The sequence below is a fragment of the Calliphora vicina genome, chromosome 4 (assembly GCF_958450345.1).
Source record: "Calliphora vicina chromosome 4, idCalVici1.1, whole genome shotgun sequence".
In the NCBI taxonomy this organism is placed as follows: domain Eukaryota; kingdom Metazoa; phylum Arthropoda; class Insecta; order Diptera; family Calliphoridae; genus Calliphora; species Calliphora vicina.
In genome coordinates, this window is record NC_088783.1 from 122,563,472 (window position 1) to 122,583,425 (window position 19,954).

The 19,954-nt window shown below is 30.4% G+C and overlaps 2 protein-coding genes across 3 annotated transcripts; both read right to left on the minus strand.

Moving 5' to 3' along the window:
- Positions 1–2,002: 2,002 nt before the first annotated feature.
- Positions 2,003–7,488, minus strand: Coq8 (ubiquinone biosynthesis protein COQ8, mitochondrial). Its single transcript, XM_065508319.1, has 4 exons — positions 5,898–7,488; positions 5,647–5,839; positions 2,503–2,673; positions 2,003–2,446 (listed from the first exon to the last, which is right to left on the minus strand). Exons 1-4 carry the CDS (start codon positions 7,379–7,381, stop codon positions 2,258–2,260), a joined length of 2,037 nt encoding a protein of 678 aa, XP_065364391.1. The 5' UTR covers positions 7,382–7,488; the 3' UTR covers positions 2,003–2,257.
- A 1,810-nt stretch (positions 7,489–9,298) lies between these two features.
- Positions 9,299–11,035, minus strand: Flad1 (Flavin adenine dinucleotide synthetase 1). 2 transcript variants are annotated; one of them, XM_065508157.1, is made up of 4 exons: positions 10,822–11,035; positions 10,141–10,374; positions 9,730–10,080; positions 9,299–9,668 (listed from the first exon to the last, which is right to left on the minus strand). In XM_065508157.1, exons 2-4 carry the CDS (start codon positions 10,261–10,263, stop codon positions 9,402–9,404), a joined length of 741 nt encoding a protein of 246 aa, XP_065364229.1. In that variant the 5' UTR covers positions 10,264–10,374; positions 10,822–11,035; the 3' UTR covers positions 9,299–9,401. The 2 variants fall into 2 exon arrangements, with proteins under 2 accessions (XP_065364229.1, XP_065364230.1); XM_065508158.1 differs by having other exon boundaries at positions 10,141–10,394.
- Between the last annotated feature and the right edge of the window lie 8,919 nt (positions 11,036–19,954).

The following is a 19,954-nucleotide window of genomic DNA, read 5'->3' on the forward strand; positions in this document are numbered from 1 at the left end:
CATACATACATACATACATACATACATACATACATACATACATACATACATACATACATACATACATACATACATACATACATACATACATACATACATACATACATACATACATACATACATACATACATACATACATACATACATACATACATACATACATACATACATACATACATACATACATACATACATACATACATACATACATACATACATACATACATACATACATACATACATACATACATACATACATACATACATACATACATACATACATACATACATACATACATACATACATACATACATACATACATACATACATACATACATACATACATACATACATATGTAAGTATATACATGAATGTACGTAAATATACATACATAGTATGTATATTTATATCCGAATTGTAGTTTGTTAGTTGATATCGTTTTTCGTGCCACATTATTTTTCTATAGGAAAAAACTTGAGTTGTGATGTGTTTTGTTTTGTTTTGTTGCTCACATTGATGTTGTCATCGCAACAAAAATGTATAAACTGGCAACCAAACAACAACAACACACACACAAACAACTAATGAGGAGGACAATAACATAAAAATCATTCAAATATTAGGTTAAATATTTCAGGACACTCTTGTGAACTATTGAACGATTTTTCAAAGTTAAAACTAAATATGTAAATAAAGTTTAAAACAATGACAAAACATGAACATGACAAAAACCGAATTAACGTTCGCCATGAACACCATATTTCAAATTTTTAAAAAACTGAAATTAAATAGGGATATTAGTCAAAGAACCTGCAAAAAAAACTATATATAAACCGACCAATAAACACCTTCATTCTAGAAAATAATTATACAATCGTGTACATTGTTCTTACATACTTGAATGAGTTCATTTTAAATGTCACAATGCATTCAGTTTTATGTGAAGATAGGAAAGCATTTACTACTCGCAAACCCACTACCCACCAACCATATAATATGTATGTATGTATGTATGTATGTATGTATGTATTACAGCAGTCATAAAATGAGACGAAGTACGGGGTATTATTTAAAGTTCGCATAGTGTTATTCACCGTTTGCTTCTACATTTCATTTATTCAAACAAAAATAAAATTTATTAAAACGACCCAAGAAATGGACTAGCAATTCCAAAATAATTACGATTTAGAAGGGAATTTTTAAATTGTTTCAAAATAGCGATACCAAAATACAATATTTATATAGGCGCGAATAGGATACACTGATACTATATATACACATACATACACATATAAATGCCATACAAACACATGTCCATTTCAAATTGTATTGATGACATCATACAGAAAAATATTAAACACTCATACATACATTTATGTTTGTATGTATGTACATATATATACATAAGAAATAAGAAAGAAACGAATGTAAAGGAAAATATATACATCAAATGAAATGAAAATGTAAAGAAAATATGACGATAAAAAGCAACTGTAACTGTAAAGCAAATGAATGTCCTATTCTTTAAAGGGAATACACCGAACAAAGAAGAATAAATAAAAACACACACACACAAACTCTCTAACCGTCAACAATAACAACAAAATGTTCTAAAATATTATATTTAACATTTTTGTTAACCTATTTTGAGTTTTCTTTTGTAACAACTTACTATCCTTTTCGAACATAGACATTCCGTTACAGCAATACACACATATATCGGATATCGCTGTTTTATTTTTCTTTCAACTCTCTTGGCATATACATTCCTAAGCACTGCATCTGTAGCGGCGAATTCGCTAACAGCGAAAGAGAATTGAAATTAATTAAAACAACAAACATCACAATGTATGTATGTATTTATGTTTGTATATACTTTGCCATGTGTTTTATAAAAAAACAAACTCTTTTTAGCCATTTTTAGTTTTATCCGTATGTCCCTTTACTTCCTTCTAAATTGCTTTTCGACTGCCAGTTGACCCCATTAAAACTACAATAGGTTGTGATGTGAAAAATTTACAAGTTTAAATGAATTCTTATGGAATGGATGATAGATACAAAAGTATAACATATACATATATTCTCATAATTAGTCATATTTAGTGCAGTTGTATAAAGACATTAACATTAAAACATATTATCATTTAGTACAAAAAACCGAATAAAATAACATTTTTGGATTTCTAAAAAGTGTGTCCTTTCAATATATTTTTTAAGGGCTCTCCCTTAAATAATCTTGTAAAATAATAACTTATTTATTCCTTAAATTTACCCACAACAATTTCATCAAATAATGGACGACATTTAAGTTTAATTTGAAGTCGAGCGCATAATAAGAATATGCCAGATAATTTTCGATGAATAGAATAAATTTCTTCTGGAGGAGGACATAAGCGATGTGCCACCATAGTCGGCACTAAATGAGCGATACGTTCCGTAGTATTCTAAGAAATAGTACAACATATTATTACCAACAAATTTCTAAGCAATATTTACTTACTTGTTTGCCAAAATCGAATTCATCCTCATAACGGAACATTTCTCCCAATATCATTACTGCATCCACATGTGCCTCTTCCATTTGTTTAGTCTCATAACCAGTTAGAAAACCCATGTCTCTAGAAATTTCCAGAACTCCCTGACGATTGTTATTAACAGCACACATAATAACCTTAAACAATTCAAAAACACAATATTAAAAATTACATATGTAAATAATATATTTTGTATTACAAATATTTTTTACTTACATCGTATACCTGAATACTCACTAAACATTTTATGCCGAATTCGATCAGAAATTGTAACTCTTTGTCTGGCGAATTTCATAACATTTTTCAGACTTGTCGGACAGAATTCTGTAAGAGTTTGTGAGCTAAATTCAAAGGGTAATTCTAAAGATATTTTAGACATGTTTGACTGATATCGAAAAAAGTTGATATAACTTCCGATATGATTACGACATTTCTAATAGAAGTCCGAACAAACATCAGAAAGGGGTTCGAATATTCTTATTTGAGTTTAGCAAAAATAAACAACGTATTCAAATTCTGGTTTTAAAAGCACAAGAAAATATCGGAAAACAACGTCAGACAGGCATACCATTCTGATCGGTTTAAAATAAATTTTAATAAAATCCCATGTTTTAATTTTTTTATATTTTTATGAGCAAAAATAAAAATTAGTTTTTGATTTTTATTTTTTCGAGCTGAAATAAAAGTTATTTTTAAAAACCACTAATTAGTAAAAAATACTTTTTGAGATAATATGCCAATGCTTGATTTTGGTGTTATTACGACTTTTTCTAGTTAGGAGTACTTTTCGTAATATGTATATTTGGTAAACAGGGGTTTTTGGTTAATAGACTTAAAGCTAATAAACACATTTTATGTTTTCTTTAAAAAATTAACTTTTATTTATGACCAAAAAAAAAAAAATACATTTTTTGCTCGAAAAATAAAAAGCAAAAAATAACTCTTATTTTCTAACTTTTATGAAAAATTCTTAACTGATACCTGCTGTTGAGTTCTTTTTTGTGACAATTGGAATTTAACAATGCATACTACATATACATACAGTGGTGGTCAAAACATATGCAACTAGCATCAGAATTTTACAAAAGTTGTTTAAACTATTTTTAAAGGTAAACAAAAATATTCATTTGCTTATAATATTTGTTTATTAATGCATTAAAAATAAGAATATGAAATTTAATTCAGAATTTTTTGCATTGAAAAGAAAAAAAATTAAAAAAACTACGTATGGGTTGATATTTCAATGGCCAAAACATATGCAACTAATTGCTTCTAAAACATTTATGTCTATAAAACTTAATATTTGGTGGCAAATCCTATATTTTCAATGACGGCCTTACATCGGCAAGGCAGTGAAGCTATCATATTGGCAATAAAATTTGCAGGAATAGCGTTCCAAGCATCTACCAATCCTTGAAACATAATATCTGAATTAGTGCAAATTTCGGGGTCGATTCTTTGATTAACGATTTCCCAAAAGTTCTCAATGGGATTTAAATCCGGTAATTGTGGTGGCCATTCCATTACTGAAACTCTTTCTTGTGCTAACCTCGATTTAACAACATGTGAAGAGTGCTTGGGGTCGTTATCGTACTGAATAACTCATGGAAGAGTCATATTATCCTCAGAATTTGGAAGCATTACTCTTTTCAAGATGTCTCTATAGATAAATCCATCCATTATTTCATTAATTCTGAGCGATGGACCAACTCCAGCAGCTGAAAAACAACTCCCATACCATTACGTTGCATCTTGTATGTTTCACTGTCTTTTTGTAGTATCGTGCTTGAAGCCACGTGTTAACTGGTCGTCTTACGTAACACATGAAATCACTTCCGATAATATTAAATTCAGAATCGTCGCTAAATAGGACAGTCGTCCATTTGTTTTCTGACCAATTTAAATGCTCCATAGCAAACTTCAAACGTTTCTTTTGATTACGTTTTGATATAAGCGTTTTTTTGCGCGTAGGAAAAATGTCGGTGAAGCATGCAAGATGCAACGTAATGGTATGGGAGTTGTTTTTCAGCTGCTGGAGTTGGCCCATCGCTCAGAATTAATGAAATAATGGATGGATTTATCTATAGAGACATCTTGGAAAGAGTAATGCTTCCAAATTCTGAGGATAATATGCCTCTTCCATGAGTTATTCAGTACGATAACGACCCCAAGCACTCTTCACATGTTGTTAAATCAAGGTTAGCACAAGAAAGAGTTTCAGTAATGGAATGGCCACCACAATTACCGGATTTAAATCCCATTGAGAACTTTTGGGAAATCGTTAATCAAAGAATCGACCCCGAAAATTACACTAATTCAGATATTATGTTTCAAGGATTGGTAGATGCTTGGAACGCTATTCCTGCAAATTTTATTGCCAATATGATAGCTTCACTGCCTTGCCGATGTAAGGCCGTCATTGAAAATATAGGATTTGCCACCAAAAATTAAGTTTTATAGACATAATGTTTTAGAAACAATTAGTTGCATATGTTTTGGCCATTGAAATATCAACCCAAACGTAGTTTTTTTAATTTTTTTTCTTCTCAATGCAAAAAATTCTGAATTAAATTTCATATTCTTATTTTTAATGCATTAATAAAAAAATATTATAAGCAAATGAATATTTTTGTTTACCTTTAGAACTAGTTTAAACAACTTTTGTAAAATTCTGTTGCTAGTTGCATATGTTTTGACCACCACTGTATGTATCCCATCGATTGGAAATATAAAATAATATTCGTATGTGAACAAATTTTATTTCTTTGGGCAAAACTGCTAATCGGTTTGAACTTATGATATAGAGTCAATGGACAAACTCATTGGACTGATTAGGCATTATAAAAACGTTTATATACAATTCCGATAAATTCAGATGTATATAAAATAAAAACGGGAAAAAATAAATTAAATTGGTACCGAACTATCATCTCATATTCTTTCTCATGTTTCTTATAAATATTTCTTTACTTCTTAATACTACAATATTTTTTCTGTAGTAGCTTTTATTAGCCATAAATGCTCATTTAGTTAGGACTTGGTTGGTCATATAAATTGATGATAAATAAATAAAATATTTATTAAAAAAAAACCAAAATATGAATACTTACATTTCTGTAATTTCGGATAAACTCTTTTTGATAGAAGCGAGTTGAACCAAAATCAATTAACATTAGACGTCGAGAGTCAGCATCGTATAGGAAATTTGACCAATTCGGATCAGTTTGCATGCACTGCAATTCGAATAATTCGCGTAAACAAAGCTTTAAAACTGATTCTCCTATGTGCTTGCGATGATCGTAGCTGAAAGTTTGATATTCATTAAAAATTACCTAATAAAACTATCAAATCCGCCACCTACCTCATTTCAAAGCATTTATCCAAGGGCACACCAGGTACCAATTCAGTTGTTAGAACACTACTCGTAGTCAGTTCTTTTATTACGCTTGGAACATAATATTCTTTATAGGGTGATACCATTTCCTTGAATTTTTCAGTATATTCAGCTTCTCGTGTATAGTCTACTTCCCAGGTCAATTCACGCTTGGCTACCTTGACTACATTGTCTATGAAAAAGCCCTGAGGAAAGACATCCCACACCTTCAACATACCTACTAAGTTGTCTATATCACTTTCAATACTTTCAGCAACGCCAGGGTACTGAACTTTTATCGCAACAACCATGCCATTTTTCAATGTTGCTCTGTGAACCTGGCCAATCGAAGCGGCAGCAAAGGGTTTATCGTCAAAATTTTCTACGGAATTTCGCCAGTCTGGCCCTAGTTGAGTAGACATTACACGTTCCAGCTGCCAGTCTGGCATATAATCTGCAGCCTGGCGAACTCTTTCAAAAGCTTTAGCTAATTGTGGAGACACCACTTTGGAGTCTTGTATGGATAAAATTTGGCCAATTTTAAGAGCAGCTCCCCTTACTTTGCAGAGTGTGTCGACTATTCTTTCTGCATTTGCAGGACTAAATAAAGCCTCTGAAACATTTTTTGATCCTCCCATGCCCAGAGCACCTTTTGTTAATTCATTTATGGTACCAATTCCTAAACCAGCAAACAAACCACCAAATGACGCCATTCTTCCTAATCGACTTGACGGCACTTTTCTTTGCTTGGCCACTGTACTAAGAGAAGGTAAATTTTTTTGAGCGTTAGAATTGCCTGCATCCAAATTTGTGGTGGAATCTCCAGCTACAAATGTCAATACATTTTTAACATAGTCTGTATCTGCTTTGAGTTCATCTGTTGTAGTTTTTATGGGTACTGTTGAACTCATTTCATTTTGTGATTTTACAACTTGCTTACTTTTTGTCGCTGCCGTTCGTAGGCTAACTTCTCGATCTTTATGTCTCTTAGAAAGTATATTTTCTAGCTCTTTTAGAGTTATTGAAGAAATATCTAAATTTGCCGCGTCCATATTAGCCTGCATATTAACGCTGCCGCTGTTAGTGGATGATGATTCACGTTGCAAATGTTTATCTTTATGATTCCGTTCGTTTTCTGCACTTACAGCACTCCCAAATGGATTTTGATTCATTTTGAATTCCTGAGAAAATTTAACTCCGGCCAATTGCTTTACTCCCTCGGCCACCGCACAAGTTCTTCCTCTGGATTCTTCAATAAATTTTTGTAGTTTCCTTAGTTCTTCTGTAGGATTTTGACCAGTTGATTTCAAATATTCTGTTCCCTCTTTTATATTTTGTTCCAACAATTCTCGTATACTTGAATTAGACCATAAATGTTTGCTTACTTTTCTTTGTTCATGACACAACGCCTCTGCAACCAGTTGCAAACCCCTCAACACCGCTAACATATCTTGACCAGCTCGAGCCATCATTTATTTATTTGTTTTGCTGTATTTCTTTACTCAGAATAACACATTTAAATATAAAATCAGAAGTTTTCTTAAATCTAAACTTTGTACGATTTTCTTTTCTTCAGTTTAATTATGAAATATCTATAAAAAACAAGAAATTGTGAACAGCTGGCGGGAAAATTATATAAAAACTATGCTGCCGGACTGTTACAAATAGTACTGAACATATGATTGTCAACTGTTGTGTTAGAGATGCCAATTTATTTTTATATATTAAAATAATACAACTTGGGAAAAAATTAACACAAGGCCAAGGCGTATTTAACAAGGTGACAGCAGTGGCGAATTGAAATAAATACAGGCGAATTCACTTATTTTTTATATATAGAGTTTGACATACGGACGTACGGGCGAATATTTTTTATATATGTAGTTTGACATTTGTGCGTGCTATTTCTATAATCAGCTGTGCTGCCGATGGCACCTTATTAAATGCACCTTGCACAAGGCCAAGGCGTATTTAACAAGGTGACAGCAGTGGCGAATTGAAATAAATACAGGCGAATTCACTTATTTTTTATATATAGAGTTTGACATACGGGCGTACGGACGGATATTATTTATATATGTAGTTTGACATTTGTGCGTGCTATTTCAATAATCAGCTGTGCTGCCGATGGCACCTTACCCTAGGTCTCCAAGTAGCAATTTTTATTGCTAAGCTCAAGCAATAACGTCGGCAAAGCAACAGCAGAGTGATTGCTGATTGCTTTAGGTGGGGAAAACGTTCGTCACAAATACAAAATTTTCAAAGCGAGAAGTTCTATGAAAAACTGTGGTTTATTTTACGTTAAATGATTTTTTCACTAATTTCTTTGTTTTTTTGTTTGTTTTGGTTCTTAAATAAATTAAATATGGATGAATTAATCGCATCGAATCATAGAAAGAAGAAATTTTACATTAATGACAACTGAACTGACAGCTTATTGCTTAGCAATAATTGCTCAGACAATCAGCAGAGCAATCATTGCGCAATGGATTGCTACATATGGCAATTTGCGGTCTACACTCGCAAATTTTATTGACGCAATCAAATTTGACAACTGCAGCAATAAATATTGCTACGTGGAGACCTAGGGTTATTAAATGCACCTTGCACAAGGCGTATTAACATATACGCCTTGAATTAACACAAGGCGAATCTAATAAGGTGACCTCACGAGAACAGCTGATTACAGAACTAGCACGCGAGATCAAAATGCATATATAAAAAATATTCGCCGGAACGCCATTATGTCAAACTTCATATATAAAAAATAAATGAATTCGCCTGTATTTATTTCAATTCGCCACTGCTGTCACCTAGTTAAATACGCCTTGAATTAACACTTGCGAATCTAATAATAATTAGATTCGCCTTGCTTGCAATATTGCACTACACGAAAATTAGTTTTTTACAAAATCCAATAAACATGACGTCAAACAAAATAATTACAAAGTGATTTTTAATATCTTTTTGTATAAATTACGTTATGCTCTAAGCAAAATTTCTTTGGGATACAATAAGCGTTTTTAAAACACTTTTATTTTACATTTACTATAAAACGAGAACAAAGTCTAATAGCTGAGAAACGTGAACAAAATCTATGAGTTTCGAAAAAATATTTTTAATAATTATCTTAGTATACTTTGGTGATGGGTATATTAGATTCGTCACAGCCGAATATAACACTTGTTATACCTTTCACCAGAGTATATACAACGCATATTTAATACAAAACATTGAGAAAACAAAATAAAAAGTGATTAGAGTAAATGTGTTATTTGACGTTGTAGGGGTAAATATTGAAAACTCTCCCTAATAATTGTACCTGGTTGGTTCTACCATGCATAATTACTACGATTTATTTTTCAGTTATGAATTTAATTCTAAAAATATTTAAAATTTTAGCACCGCTCAGGTAAATGTATATTAAGTAATTTTTTTAACACAATCTTAAACAAATTGTACTTGCAATTATACTAACTAAATTAAATTGTTTTAAAATCGCCCGGCTCGTTCCAATTCATCGTTGTCCAGCAATTCATGCCCGTGCCTATAATTGACAACTGTCCCCGTGGTAACATCTATTAAACGTAGATACGGATTCGGTTTCGTATTTTTCTTATTTCCTATAGATGTGTAACCTTTTTGATATAATTTGCAATAAGTTACATTATAATGATATATATACTCCCAGACCTGCCGACATTTCCAATCAATAATAGGATTAATCCTCATTAAAGGTGGCCAACCAGAATCTGTCATCTGTAAAATAAATCTATTAGGATAGATAGCAATTATAGGTATAAAATGTTTTTTTAAATACCTGCATAACTTTTAAATCATTACAATAAGGATCGGTTCTTCGACATCCCATAAATACAGCTTTAAGCTTAGGGTTATCATTACAAAGATCCTTCAGTGCTTCTTTAATTGGCCCCTTTTTCTTTATTAGATCTAGGTTATAAAGAATTTGGCAATCAGACACAAACTGATCGATTTCCTCAAACGCATCTGGATCAGTGATATATAATGTAGGTATTTTAATATGTTTCAGACTGGAGTTATTTTGGAAAAAATTGTGTAACATGTGTAAAACTACCGTACAATCCTTTCCTCCATTAAATGACAGCAACATTTCATCGGGTTTATAAAGTTGAAATACTTTGTGCATTAGCTGTCAAACGAATAATTTGATTAAGTAAAATTGTTAAATTTATTTAATTTTTAGAAATACCTCTAATATGTCCTTTTCTTTTTCTTTGATTCCTTCTTCAATATCTTCGAACTGCTGATATTTAAAGTCTACCTTTAGTTTTTCACTTAGGTTCTGCTCCTGAGAATCGACTTTAACTTCCATTTTTGAAAATATTATACTTATTACTCCTTGTATGGAAATTGCTGTATCTCTTTTTTTTCACTAGCTTTTTATTACTGATTAGTATTTTTCTTTTTTTGTTTTTAGTTCTCCCTAAAAATTAGTTAAAATATCTATAAATTATAGGTATTTTAGGTTTTCAATTAGTTAAAAATGTTTTTTATACAATGTTCGATTCAATGGAAATAATAGCATCGTTAAAATTTATAAAAAACCGAATTATTTTTGACAAACTTTATTTGCAATGTAACCTTTGTTAATACTTCATTTGTAAAAACAGTCTCAACATGATTTAGTTTAGGTTACTATTTTCATAATGTATATTACAGATTTGAAACAAATTGATTAGTCTGTCTTCTATTTAGCACAGTCTTGGTTTTCAAATTGTATTGAACTTTTGCAAATTGTTATTAATAAAAATTAATAAAAACAAATAAAAAGTAATAAGTAATGGTATGTCTGTATATCTCATTACAAAATCAAATTTTAGCCATTTTCAACAATAATTGTTGTACCACACAAAAAAATGTTTACACTCACTTTAAGTACAAATGATTTTATCCACAATGTCTCGTTATTTGATTTGCTCCAAAGTTAATATTGTGAATTTATATCAAAAGTAATTCTACAAATTTGTGTAATTTAATTGTATCTCAAAATTTAATCGTAAGTTAGCTTTTTAATATATTTTTAACTTTTTTTCTTTCTTTAGCAATTTCATTTTTGACAAATTGATTAGCCCAGCTGTTTTTGTTATGACGGAAAAAGCGAGAGTAAAAAATAAAAAATAGACAAGTGTTCACGTGTAGCCAAGGTGCATTTAATAAGGTGCCATCGGCAGCACAGCTGATTATAGAAATAGCACGCACAAATGTCAAACTACATATATAAAAAATATTCGCCCGTACGTCCGTATGTCAAACTCTATATATAAAAAATAAGTGAATTCGCCTGTATTTATTTCAATTCGCCACTGCTGTCACCTTGTTAAATACGCCTTGCGTGTAGCATTAGGGAAGAGTTGCTGAAAGTAGTAGTAGTTTTCTATGTACATATATGCATTCAAGGCGTATTAATACGCATTGTATGCATCGTAACAAGGCGAATTCATATTAGGTGGAGTCAGTGTAGCGTCTGTCAAAGCTTGTTTTTATCAAAGTAAATTAATAAAGTAGACTCAGTAGAACAAAAATTGCTTGTGGTTTTTGTAAATGTTGTATTTGTTGTAGTACTGTCGCTACTTTATTAATTTACTTTGGTTCAAGGCGTATTTAACAAGGTGACAGCAGTGCGAATTGAAATAAATACAGGCGAATTCACTTATTTTTTATATATAGAGTTTGACATACGGGCGTACGGACGGATATTATTTATATATGTAGTTTGACATTTGTGCGTGCTATTTCAATAATCGGCTGTGCTGCCGATGGCACCTAATTTAATGCACCTTGCTTTGGTTTTTATCAAGGCGAATCTAATAAGGTGACCTCACGAGAACAGCTGATTACAGAACTAGCACGCGATAATGTCAAAATGCATATATAAAAAATATTCGCCGGAACGCCATTATGTCAAACTTCATATATAAAAAATAAATGAATTCGCCTGTATTTATTTCAATTCGCCACTGCTGTCACCTAGTTAAATACGCCTTGGTTTTTATTATACAAGGTGCATTTAATAAGGTGCCATCGGCAGCACAGCTGATTATAGAAATAGCTCGCACAAATGTCAAACTACATATATAAAAAATATTCGCCCGTACGCCCGTATGTCAAACTCTATATATAAAAAATAAGTGAATTCGCCTGTATTTATTTCAATTCGCCACTGCTGTCACCTTGTTAAATACGCCTTGTTATTATATTTCAATATCTACATCAAGGCGAATTCATATAGAAAGCTTGATGATTCCAGTGCAACTATAAACTATCCATTTTGCTAAAACAACAGAAAAAAGTGGACGCATTAAAAACACACACATATACAGTTTGCCAACAATTATAATTGTTTTCAAAACAAACATATTGTAAAGCATTTAACAAGGCGTATTAATACGCCTTGGCATTTAATTTGAATGAAGGCAAACACTAACAAATATTAAGATTTTTTATTATTCATCTTAATACGATTATTAATTTATTTATCTTAAGTATAAATACGCGAAAAAATAAATTATTATCAAAACGAAGCTGTAAGAAAAAGGATAAATAGGAAAAACATAAATAATATGGTGTCAAACAATTGTTTTAAAATTTTTCCACTGACAATTTTAATTAGATTTTTTTTTATTTAAACAATACTGATGACTCCAGTTGAGATACATTAACATTGAACTACAGCAATCAATATAACGAAGTTTTGTAAAAAAAAAAAAAAAATATATAAAGATGCCAGGAAGCGAACCTTTTTGAAAATTATTCAATAAGTTTATTATCAATATTATAGGAAAAATCTCCTAAAATATTTTAGAAAATGTTTTATTTGCAACTAAGAACTGTGTATAACACTATATACCGTGCTGGGGAGGAAGAATAATTGGAATTAAACAAATCAACTTGCAGAAAAAAGGCTCTTACAAAACGATCTGAAAAAAAATAACTAGTGAAACAAATCCAAAAACAGGCATGCAAAGGATCTTAAAAATGAATGTGGACTATCAGTTTCGCATGAAACAGTTCAAAAATGTCTAAATAAAAACAAATGTTCATCGCGAGTAACTATAAAGCTGCCGTTACTATCGGGCAAAATGTAGATTAAAAACTACACTTTGCTATTGATCACATTTTTCTGTCAATAGAGTGTTAGGATGACGTAATAAATAACGTGATGAAACAAAAATAATGCTCTACAGCCCCGGTGGACCAAACATGGTTTAGAGAAAACCACTGACTGTCCTCGAAAACAAAAATATAATACCCACGATCAAATTTAGAAAATTGTCTAATGGTGTGGGGTTATATTTCAAGTAAACAAGTGGGATAAATTAGAATTTTAGGAGACGTAATGACCATTAAAAGGTTTACTGACTATTAGTGCTCAAAAATTTGGTTTCTTTACCGTGAAAATGATGTAAAATTTAAATACAAACTATACCATGACAACAAACCAAAACATAAATCATATTTATGACGACCGTAGTTTCTTTATAACTGCAAAAAGGTTATTGATACACCTCCCCCAAGTAAAGATTTGATTCCTTTGGAATAAAAATGAGTTAATTAGATTTATTAATGAAGAATGGTTAAAAATTTCCCTTGTATACGATATTCTAAAACTGATGCCGATCAGATTGGCATCTGCGATTGATGAAGATTACGTTACCAAAATCACTAAAAATAGATGTATAATTCCATAGTACTTTATTTTGAAAACAATTATTTGACACTCTGGAATACTGTCTTATTTACTTTTTTCCTGCATTCTTCCTCACTATAATTAGAATTTTAGGTTTCCTTTGTCTTATTAATTTAAAATAAATAAAGAAGATAAATTGTAAGAATATATATATATATATTATATATATATATAACAAGTAAGAGTACTATATTCGGCCGTGCCGAATCTTAAATACCCTCCACCTAAATATGATGGTATAACAACTGAAATAATATAACAATTGTTAGTAAGACTAGTTTACGCAGATCTAATTCAGAAATTTAGAATTAAAATTCCTATTAGAACGTATGAAATTTAACAATTTATATACTTAATAATAAGTTAATACGTTTGGATCAACATTTTTCCTTTTTAACCTCAAGTGAAGATTCTTCACTGAAGAAACAGATTATAAAAAAGGGTATATATATTTAGTCAAATTTCAAGATATTGGGTTGTGGGACTTATATGGGAGATATGACGTATTATGAGTCGACTGTCGTAAAATATTTTAACGTGATTTTTATGTATTTATATGGGAGCTGTTGCTCCCATATAAACAACGCCATTAAAAAGAGTGGACCTTATATGGGAGCTATGACGAATTATGGACGAATATTTAAAAAATCTTGTAGTACGATTCTTGGATACAAATTACTGATTGGTGTAAATTTTTGGTTCAGTACAGATTATTTTGGATATTTTTGAAGGTTAATGTGGCTATGACCAATTATGGGCCTATCATCGTAACATTTGGTACATCGATTTTTATTATATATTGAACAAATTTGTTTCGAATTTCAACCTGATAAATATATTTGTAAGAAATTTATGACGAGTTTAGTGATTTTCAAGAGTGGACCTTATATCGGAGTTATGGTTAAATATGGACCGATATTCACAGTAGTATGATTGCTGGATACAAATTACTGATCTGTGCGTAATTTCATTTTGATATCGATTTGTTTTAAATATTTATTAAGGTTAATATCTTTTTCGGAAATGGGCCTTATAGGGGAGCTATGACCAATTATCGGCCAATCTGCGTAAAATTCGGTACAGAAATTTCTATGTATATACTTATTATTTTTGTTGAATTTTAGCATGATAAAGCTATTTATAAGATATTTATGAGTACTTAACTGATTTTCAGAAGTGGACCTTATATGGAAACTATGGTCAAATATGGACCGATATTCACAAAATCCCGTAGTATGATTTCTAAATATAAATTAGAGATTTGTATAAAATTTTGTTTTGATATTGATATTTTTCAGATATTTATGTTGGTTAATGTGTTTTTCGGAAGTGGTCCTTATATGGGAGCTATAACCAATTATTGGCCGATCTTCATAGAATTAGGTATAGCGACTTTAGTATATATTGGGACTATTTATGACGAATTTAAACTTAATAGCGATATTAATAAGACATTTATGCTTATTTAAGTGATTTTCGGAATTGAACTTTATATGGGGGCTATGGTCAAATATGGGCCGATCTACAGAAAATTTGGTGTTGTGATTTTTTTAAGCACAAAACTTATTTTTCCTGAATTTTGTATGGATACTGCAATTTGGTAGGCATTTACAGACCATAGAACTATATTTCTGGAAGAAATTTGTATGGGGGCTAGGAGAAATCATGGACCGATTCCTATTATTTTTACCAGAGTTAGTCCTTTTAATATAAAAATAATTTGTGCAAAATTTGATGGTATTATCTGCAATATATTTGCACATATAACAAAAACAATTTTAAAATTATGATGTTTTTTTTTAGGTTGTCTCACATTTTGGTTCATAACTCTGGTTCCACTGAACCGATTTTGCTGATTTTCAATACCAAACTGCTTAGGAGAACAATAAACATTTTTCTTGCAAGTTTACCAATTTTGTTTGTCTATTTTGGACGTGAGCGTGTTTTACACAGACAGACAGACAGACGGACAGACAGACGGACATAGCTCAATCGACTTAGAATTTCATAAGGATCAATAATATATATACTTTGTTGGGTCTCAGATGAATATTTCTCAATGTTACACACGGAATGACAAACTTATATATACCCTCATTCACCACTTATGGTGGTGGAGGGTATAAAAAGAAGTGTACATTTTGATGTCACCACTAACTGCGAAAACGGGTCGACCGATTTCAACCAAAATTTCAGGGTACGTTGGGGATGGTATGTAGATGGTTTATGTGAAGTTTGCACGAAATCGGCATAGTGGTTCCGGAGATATGGCTGGACCGATTTTTATCAAATTTTCAGTGAATCTTCAGATTTTTGATTTTCGGTTTGTGGGCGGAGGGGCGTGGTAAAATCAAATTTTTACACTATACCGCTAATGACACTATACCTGTAACGATTTCAAGGTCAGTAATTGTGGCCAAACTTTTGCAATAAAAAATCAAAAAAAATTGTCAAAAAATTATTTTTATTTTTCATTCGAGAAATAAATGATGATGTCAACAAGCTCAATGAGCAAATTAATTAAAACTGACTGGTGAAACAATGAAATACAATTCGATTGACACAGTAATGAACGCAGAACAAGCCTCAATTATGATACTGAAACATTGAAGGTTGGATCACAGATAATGTTTCTCCGCAACATAAACGCGCCAAAATTATGCAATGGAACACGATTGACCATCAAAAAATGTTCACCAAATTTAATTGAGGCAACAATCATCGGTGGCAGATTAAAATGCGAAGACGTAATGATTTCACGCATACCAAAGATTTCCAACGACAAAGCATAAGGCCAATCGTTGACTATTTGGAAAATTCATGTTTTGTATGTGGTTTGCTCCCGAGTAAATAAAAAAAGAAACGTATATCCCCTGTCATTAAGATGAATTCATAAATATAATCCCATTTGCCTTAAATACATCCGTTCCTTTTTTTAAGGGCATATCATGCCACTGTACTTATATGTAGATATCTGCTACAACTTTGTCAAATGACCACCCCAGTGTTTCGGGTGCGATGTCAGGGAGGGGGACTCCGTGCTTTTTTTTCCGACACTGTATATTCAGATCGAGATGCAATATAAAACATAATTATTGTAAAGGCCAGCAACGCGGACCGGGTTCAGCTAGTTATATTATAAATATGTTGAATATTTTTGAAAACAATTTATTGACAAACTGTATATGGCGCGCACCAACACAATAGAGTTGGGTTTATTAGCTCAGTGAAGTGACCGCTCTTTTCAGCTCAGCTCACTGAAATGAACTAAGTCGCTCTATCTACGTTCCAAATTTCAATAAAATCGGTTCAGCCGTTAAGGCGTGATGCTCAAAATAAATATATTTATATAGATGATCTGATAATTGTGATCCAAAATAAAAATGTGACAATAACTAAACCAAAATGAATATTGTTGCAATTTTTTGGGGGTTTTCCCATTTACATAATGTTAGTTATCAATTGGCAAAATATATATTTTTTACCTGACTTTTACAACTTATATATACATATATATATATGATCAACAAAATTTCTACTATGAATACGAAAGAAAAATAGTTTTGTGATACAATTTGTATAAAATTCGCCTTGATCTACATATTCTAAGCTTATCCACACTATATTAATTTTTAATACACATTTTTTTTAATTTTTCATTTGTTTTTTACATTTGGAGCTCGCATGATATTTCGAATATAAAAACGTTATTGGTAAAATTAACTTTTTTTTTGTTTTACAATTTCAGCTTTTGTCGGTCGGTATTAAAAAAACACTCTTTACAATATGTATTAAAAAAACACCAACAAAATCCAAAAATTAACTGGAATTTAGAAAATGGAAAATACTTATGTGACCTTCGCAATTTGATGCAAAATAACAAAATGCAACAACAAATACACAAAAATTATATTTTTGTTATATTTTTTATCAGCTTTTTACAATATTATGTATCTATGTATGAAAAACAAATTTCTCTTAAAAATGCGTAAGCATATGTTGTTGTTGTGCCAACCAAAAAGCTTCATGAGTAATTTTTCCAAAAAAAAAAAAATTCCATTTTACTTTGGAGATTAATGTGTGTTTTTAAAATTTAAATAAATGACTTTAGTTTTTTTTTTTTTATCCGTTGCCTGCATTTACGATTCTTGCCCAGCGAGTTACATACATATATTGTTAATTTTTGTTTTGACAACACTTGCATAACTATCTCAAAGTTTTTTATGACTTTTGCAAACACTTTTTAATTTAACTCTAATTCAAAAATGGGTTTTAATGTATCACTTCATTTTTAAAATCACGTTTGTGTATACAAAATGCGTGGGATATTCAAAATGTCGATGAGAAACTTGGGAGTAGCACGTACATAATATCAATTTTGTATTACATAGCCTTTAAAAACAAATCTTCAAGCAATACGCTGTTTGCATATGAACTTTTAACGAAATACTGCAGTATATACATACATACATACATACATACATACATACATACATACATACATACATACATACATACATACATACATACATACATACATACATACATACATACATACATACATACATACATACATACATACATACATACATACATACATACATACATACATACATACATACATACATACATATTATTATTGCAATTACACATTTTATAACGAATAAGAGTATTGTAATCGAAATTTTGAACGTCAATTGAAACCATTTTTTGTTTTGCATGCCCTTCTTAGAGCATTAAATATTTAAATTTAGAACTCATATACATGTACACATTAGAGTGACGAAAGCCGATTTTTTTTTTAGATTTCAAAGTTCAGATATATGCAAAATTTTACTGTTAATATGGAATAAATAGGTGAAACTCGTTAACTTTCTGCATTGTTTTCTAGAAATATGTAGATTTATTTATATTAATGAATATTACACTAAAAAAAAATTTTTGGAAATTAACCCTGTATCTTCTTTAGTTCAAAATGACCCAAAAACTTTATTATAGCCAAAATTAGAGAAAAATGAAAATTTTTCAGTTTTTGAAAAAATTTTCGTACTAAATAAATACTTTTCCAATTGAAAGCAAAAGAATCGAAATATGTACGTAATTATCGTTGTAATGAGATATAAATGACAAAATTTGATTAAAAAATTTTAAAGTTATTACAAATTCGCCAGGCTATTAACGTGTTTCAGGCCACTTGAACAAAAAATTTATGAAAAAAATTAAGATATTTCGAGAAAAATTAAAATAAAAGCTCATTTTTTATTAAAATATGTTCATATTTACTTGTATATGAGATAAATTTAGCGATTTTCAAGAAAAACTAATATTTTGTCCATATTTAGGCGAATGAGCCCAATTTCCTTACTGTTATACATTTTAAGTAAAACTTATTCATAGTATTATAATCCTGGTAATTTTAAATATGGTCTGATAGTTCTACTAAAATCGGAAAACGTTAACCTTTAAATCGTGAAGGTCAAAAGTCAAATTTTTCAATATTTGGAATTTCTAATGAAAAGATAGCGAAATTTTATATATTTTTGGGCCCATTTTAATGCAACTTAAGGAAAATATAACATAAAGTCCAGAATTTAAAATAACAGCAAAAAATGGAAATTGACCCTTAGCAGCACTTGGAGTCCAAATTACCCTCCACACAACCATTTTGACCCCAAGTCCTCTTAAAGGTTAAAATCCATTTTTGCACTGTTGTTGTAAATTGTAGACCCCAGTATATATTTTCCTCAAGTTTCATGAAAATCGGCCCAAAAATATATAACATTTCGCTATCTTTTCATTATAAATTCCAAATATTGAAAAATTTGACCTTTGACCTTCACGATTCAAAGGTTATCGTTTTCCGATTTTAGTAAAACTTTCCGAACATATTTAAAATTACAAGGACTATAATATTATGAATAGGTTTTACTTAAAATTTATAACAGTAAGGAAATTGGACTCATTCGCCTAAATATGGACAAAAAATTAGTTTTTCTTGAAAAACGCAAAATTTAAATCCCAGGTACGGAAAAACTGTAAGAGGTATTGACATAATTTTTTCATATTTTTATTCCCTATTTTGATCTCAATAAAGCCCAATGTGATGATCGAAAAAATCTGAAATTTGTTTAACAAAATTTTTAAAAATTTGAAAATATAGTTTTGAAACAGCTTTTCAAAATCTGGAAAATTTTAATTTTTCTCTAATTTTGGCGATAATACAGTTTTTGGGTCATTTTGAACCAAAGGAGATACAGGGTTAATTTCCAAAAATTTTTTTTAGTGTAATATTCATTAATATAAATAAATCTACATA

Coding starts and splice junctions, on each gene's coding strand:
- Coq8 (XM_065508319.1), bottom strand. CDS start 7,381: ATGATGGCTCGAGCTGGTCAAGATATGTTAGCGGTGTTGAGGGGTTTG. Junction 2,674..5,646: donor TTATCCGAAATTACAGAAAT/GTAAGTATTCAT, acceptor GAATTGTTTAAG/GTTATTATGTGTGCTGTTAA. Junction 2,447..2,502: donor AATTCGATTTTGGCAAACAA/GTAAGTAAATAT, acceptor ACTATTTCTTAG/AATACTACGGAACGTATCGC.
- Flad1 (XM_065508157.1), bottom strand. CDS start 10,263: ATGGAAGTTAAAGTCGATTCTCAGGAGCAGAACCTAAGTGAAAAACTA. Junction 10,081..10,140: donor AAGAAAAGGACATATTAGAG/GTATTTCTAAAA, acceptor TTCGTTTGACAG/CTAATGCACAAAGTATTTCA. Junction 9,669..9,729: donor ATGATTTAAAAGTTATGCAG/GTATTTAAAAAA, acceptor TTTATTTTACAG/ATGACAGATTCTGGTTGGCC.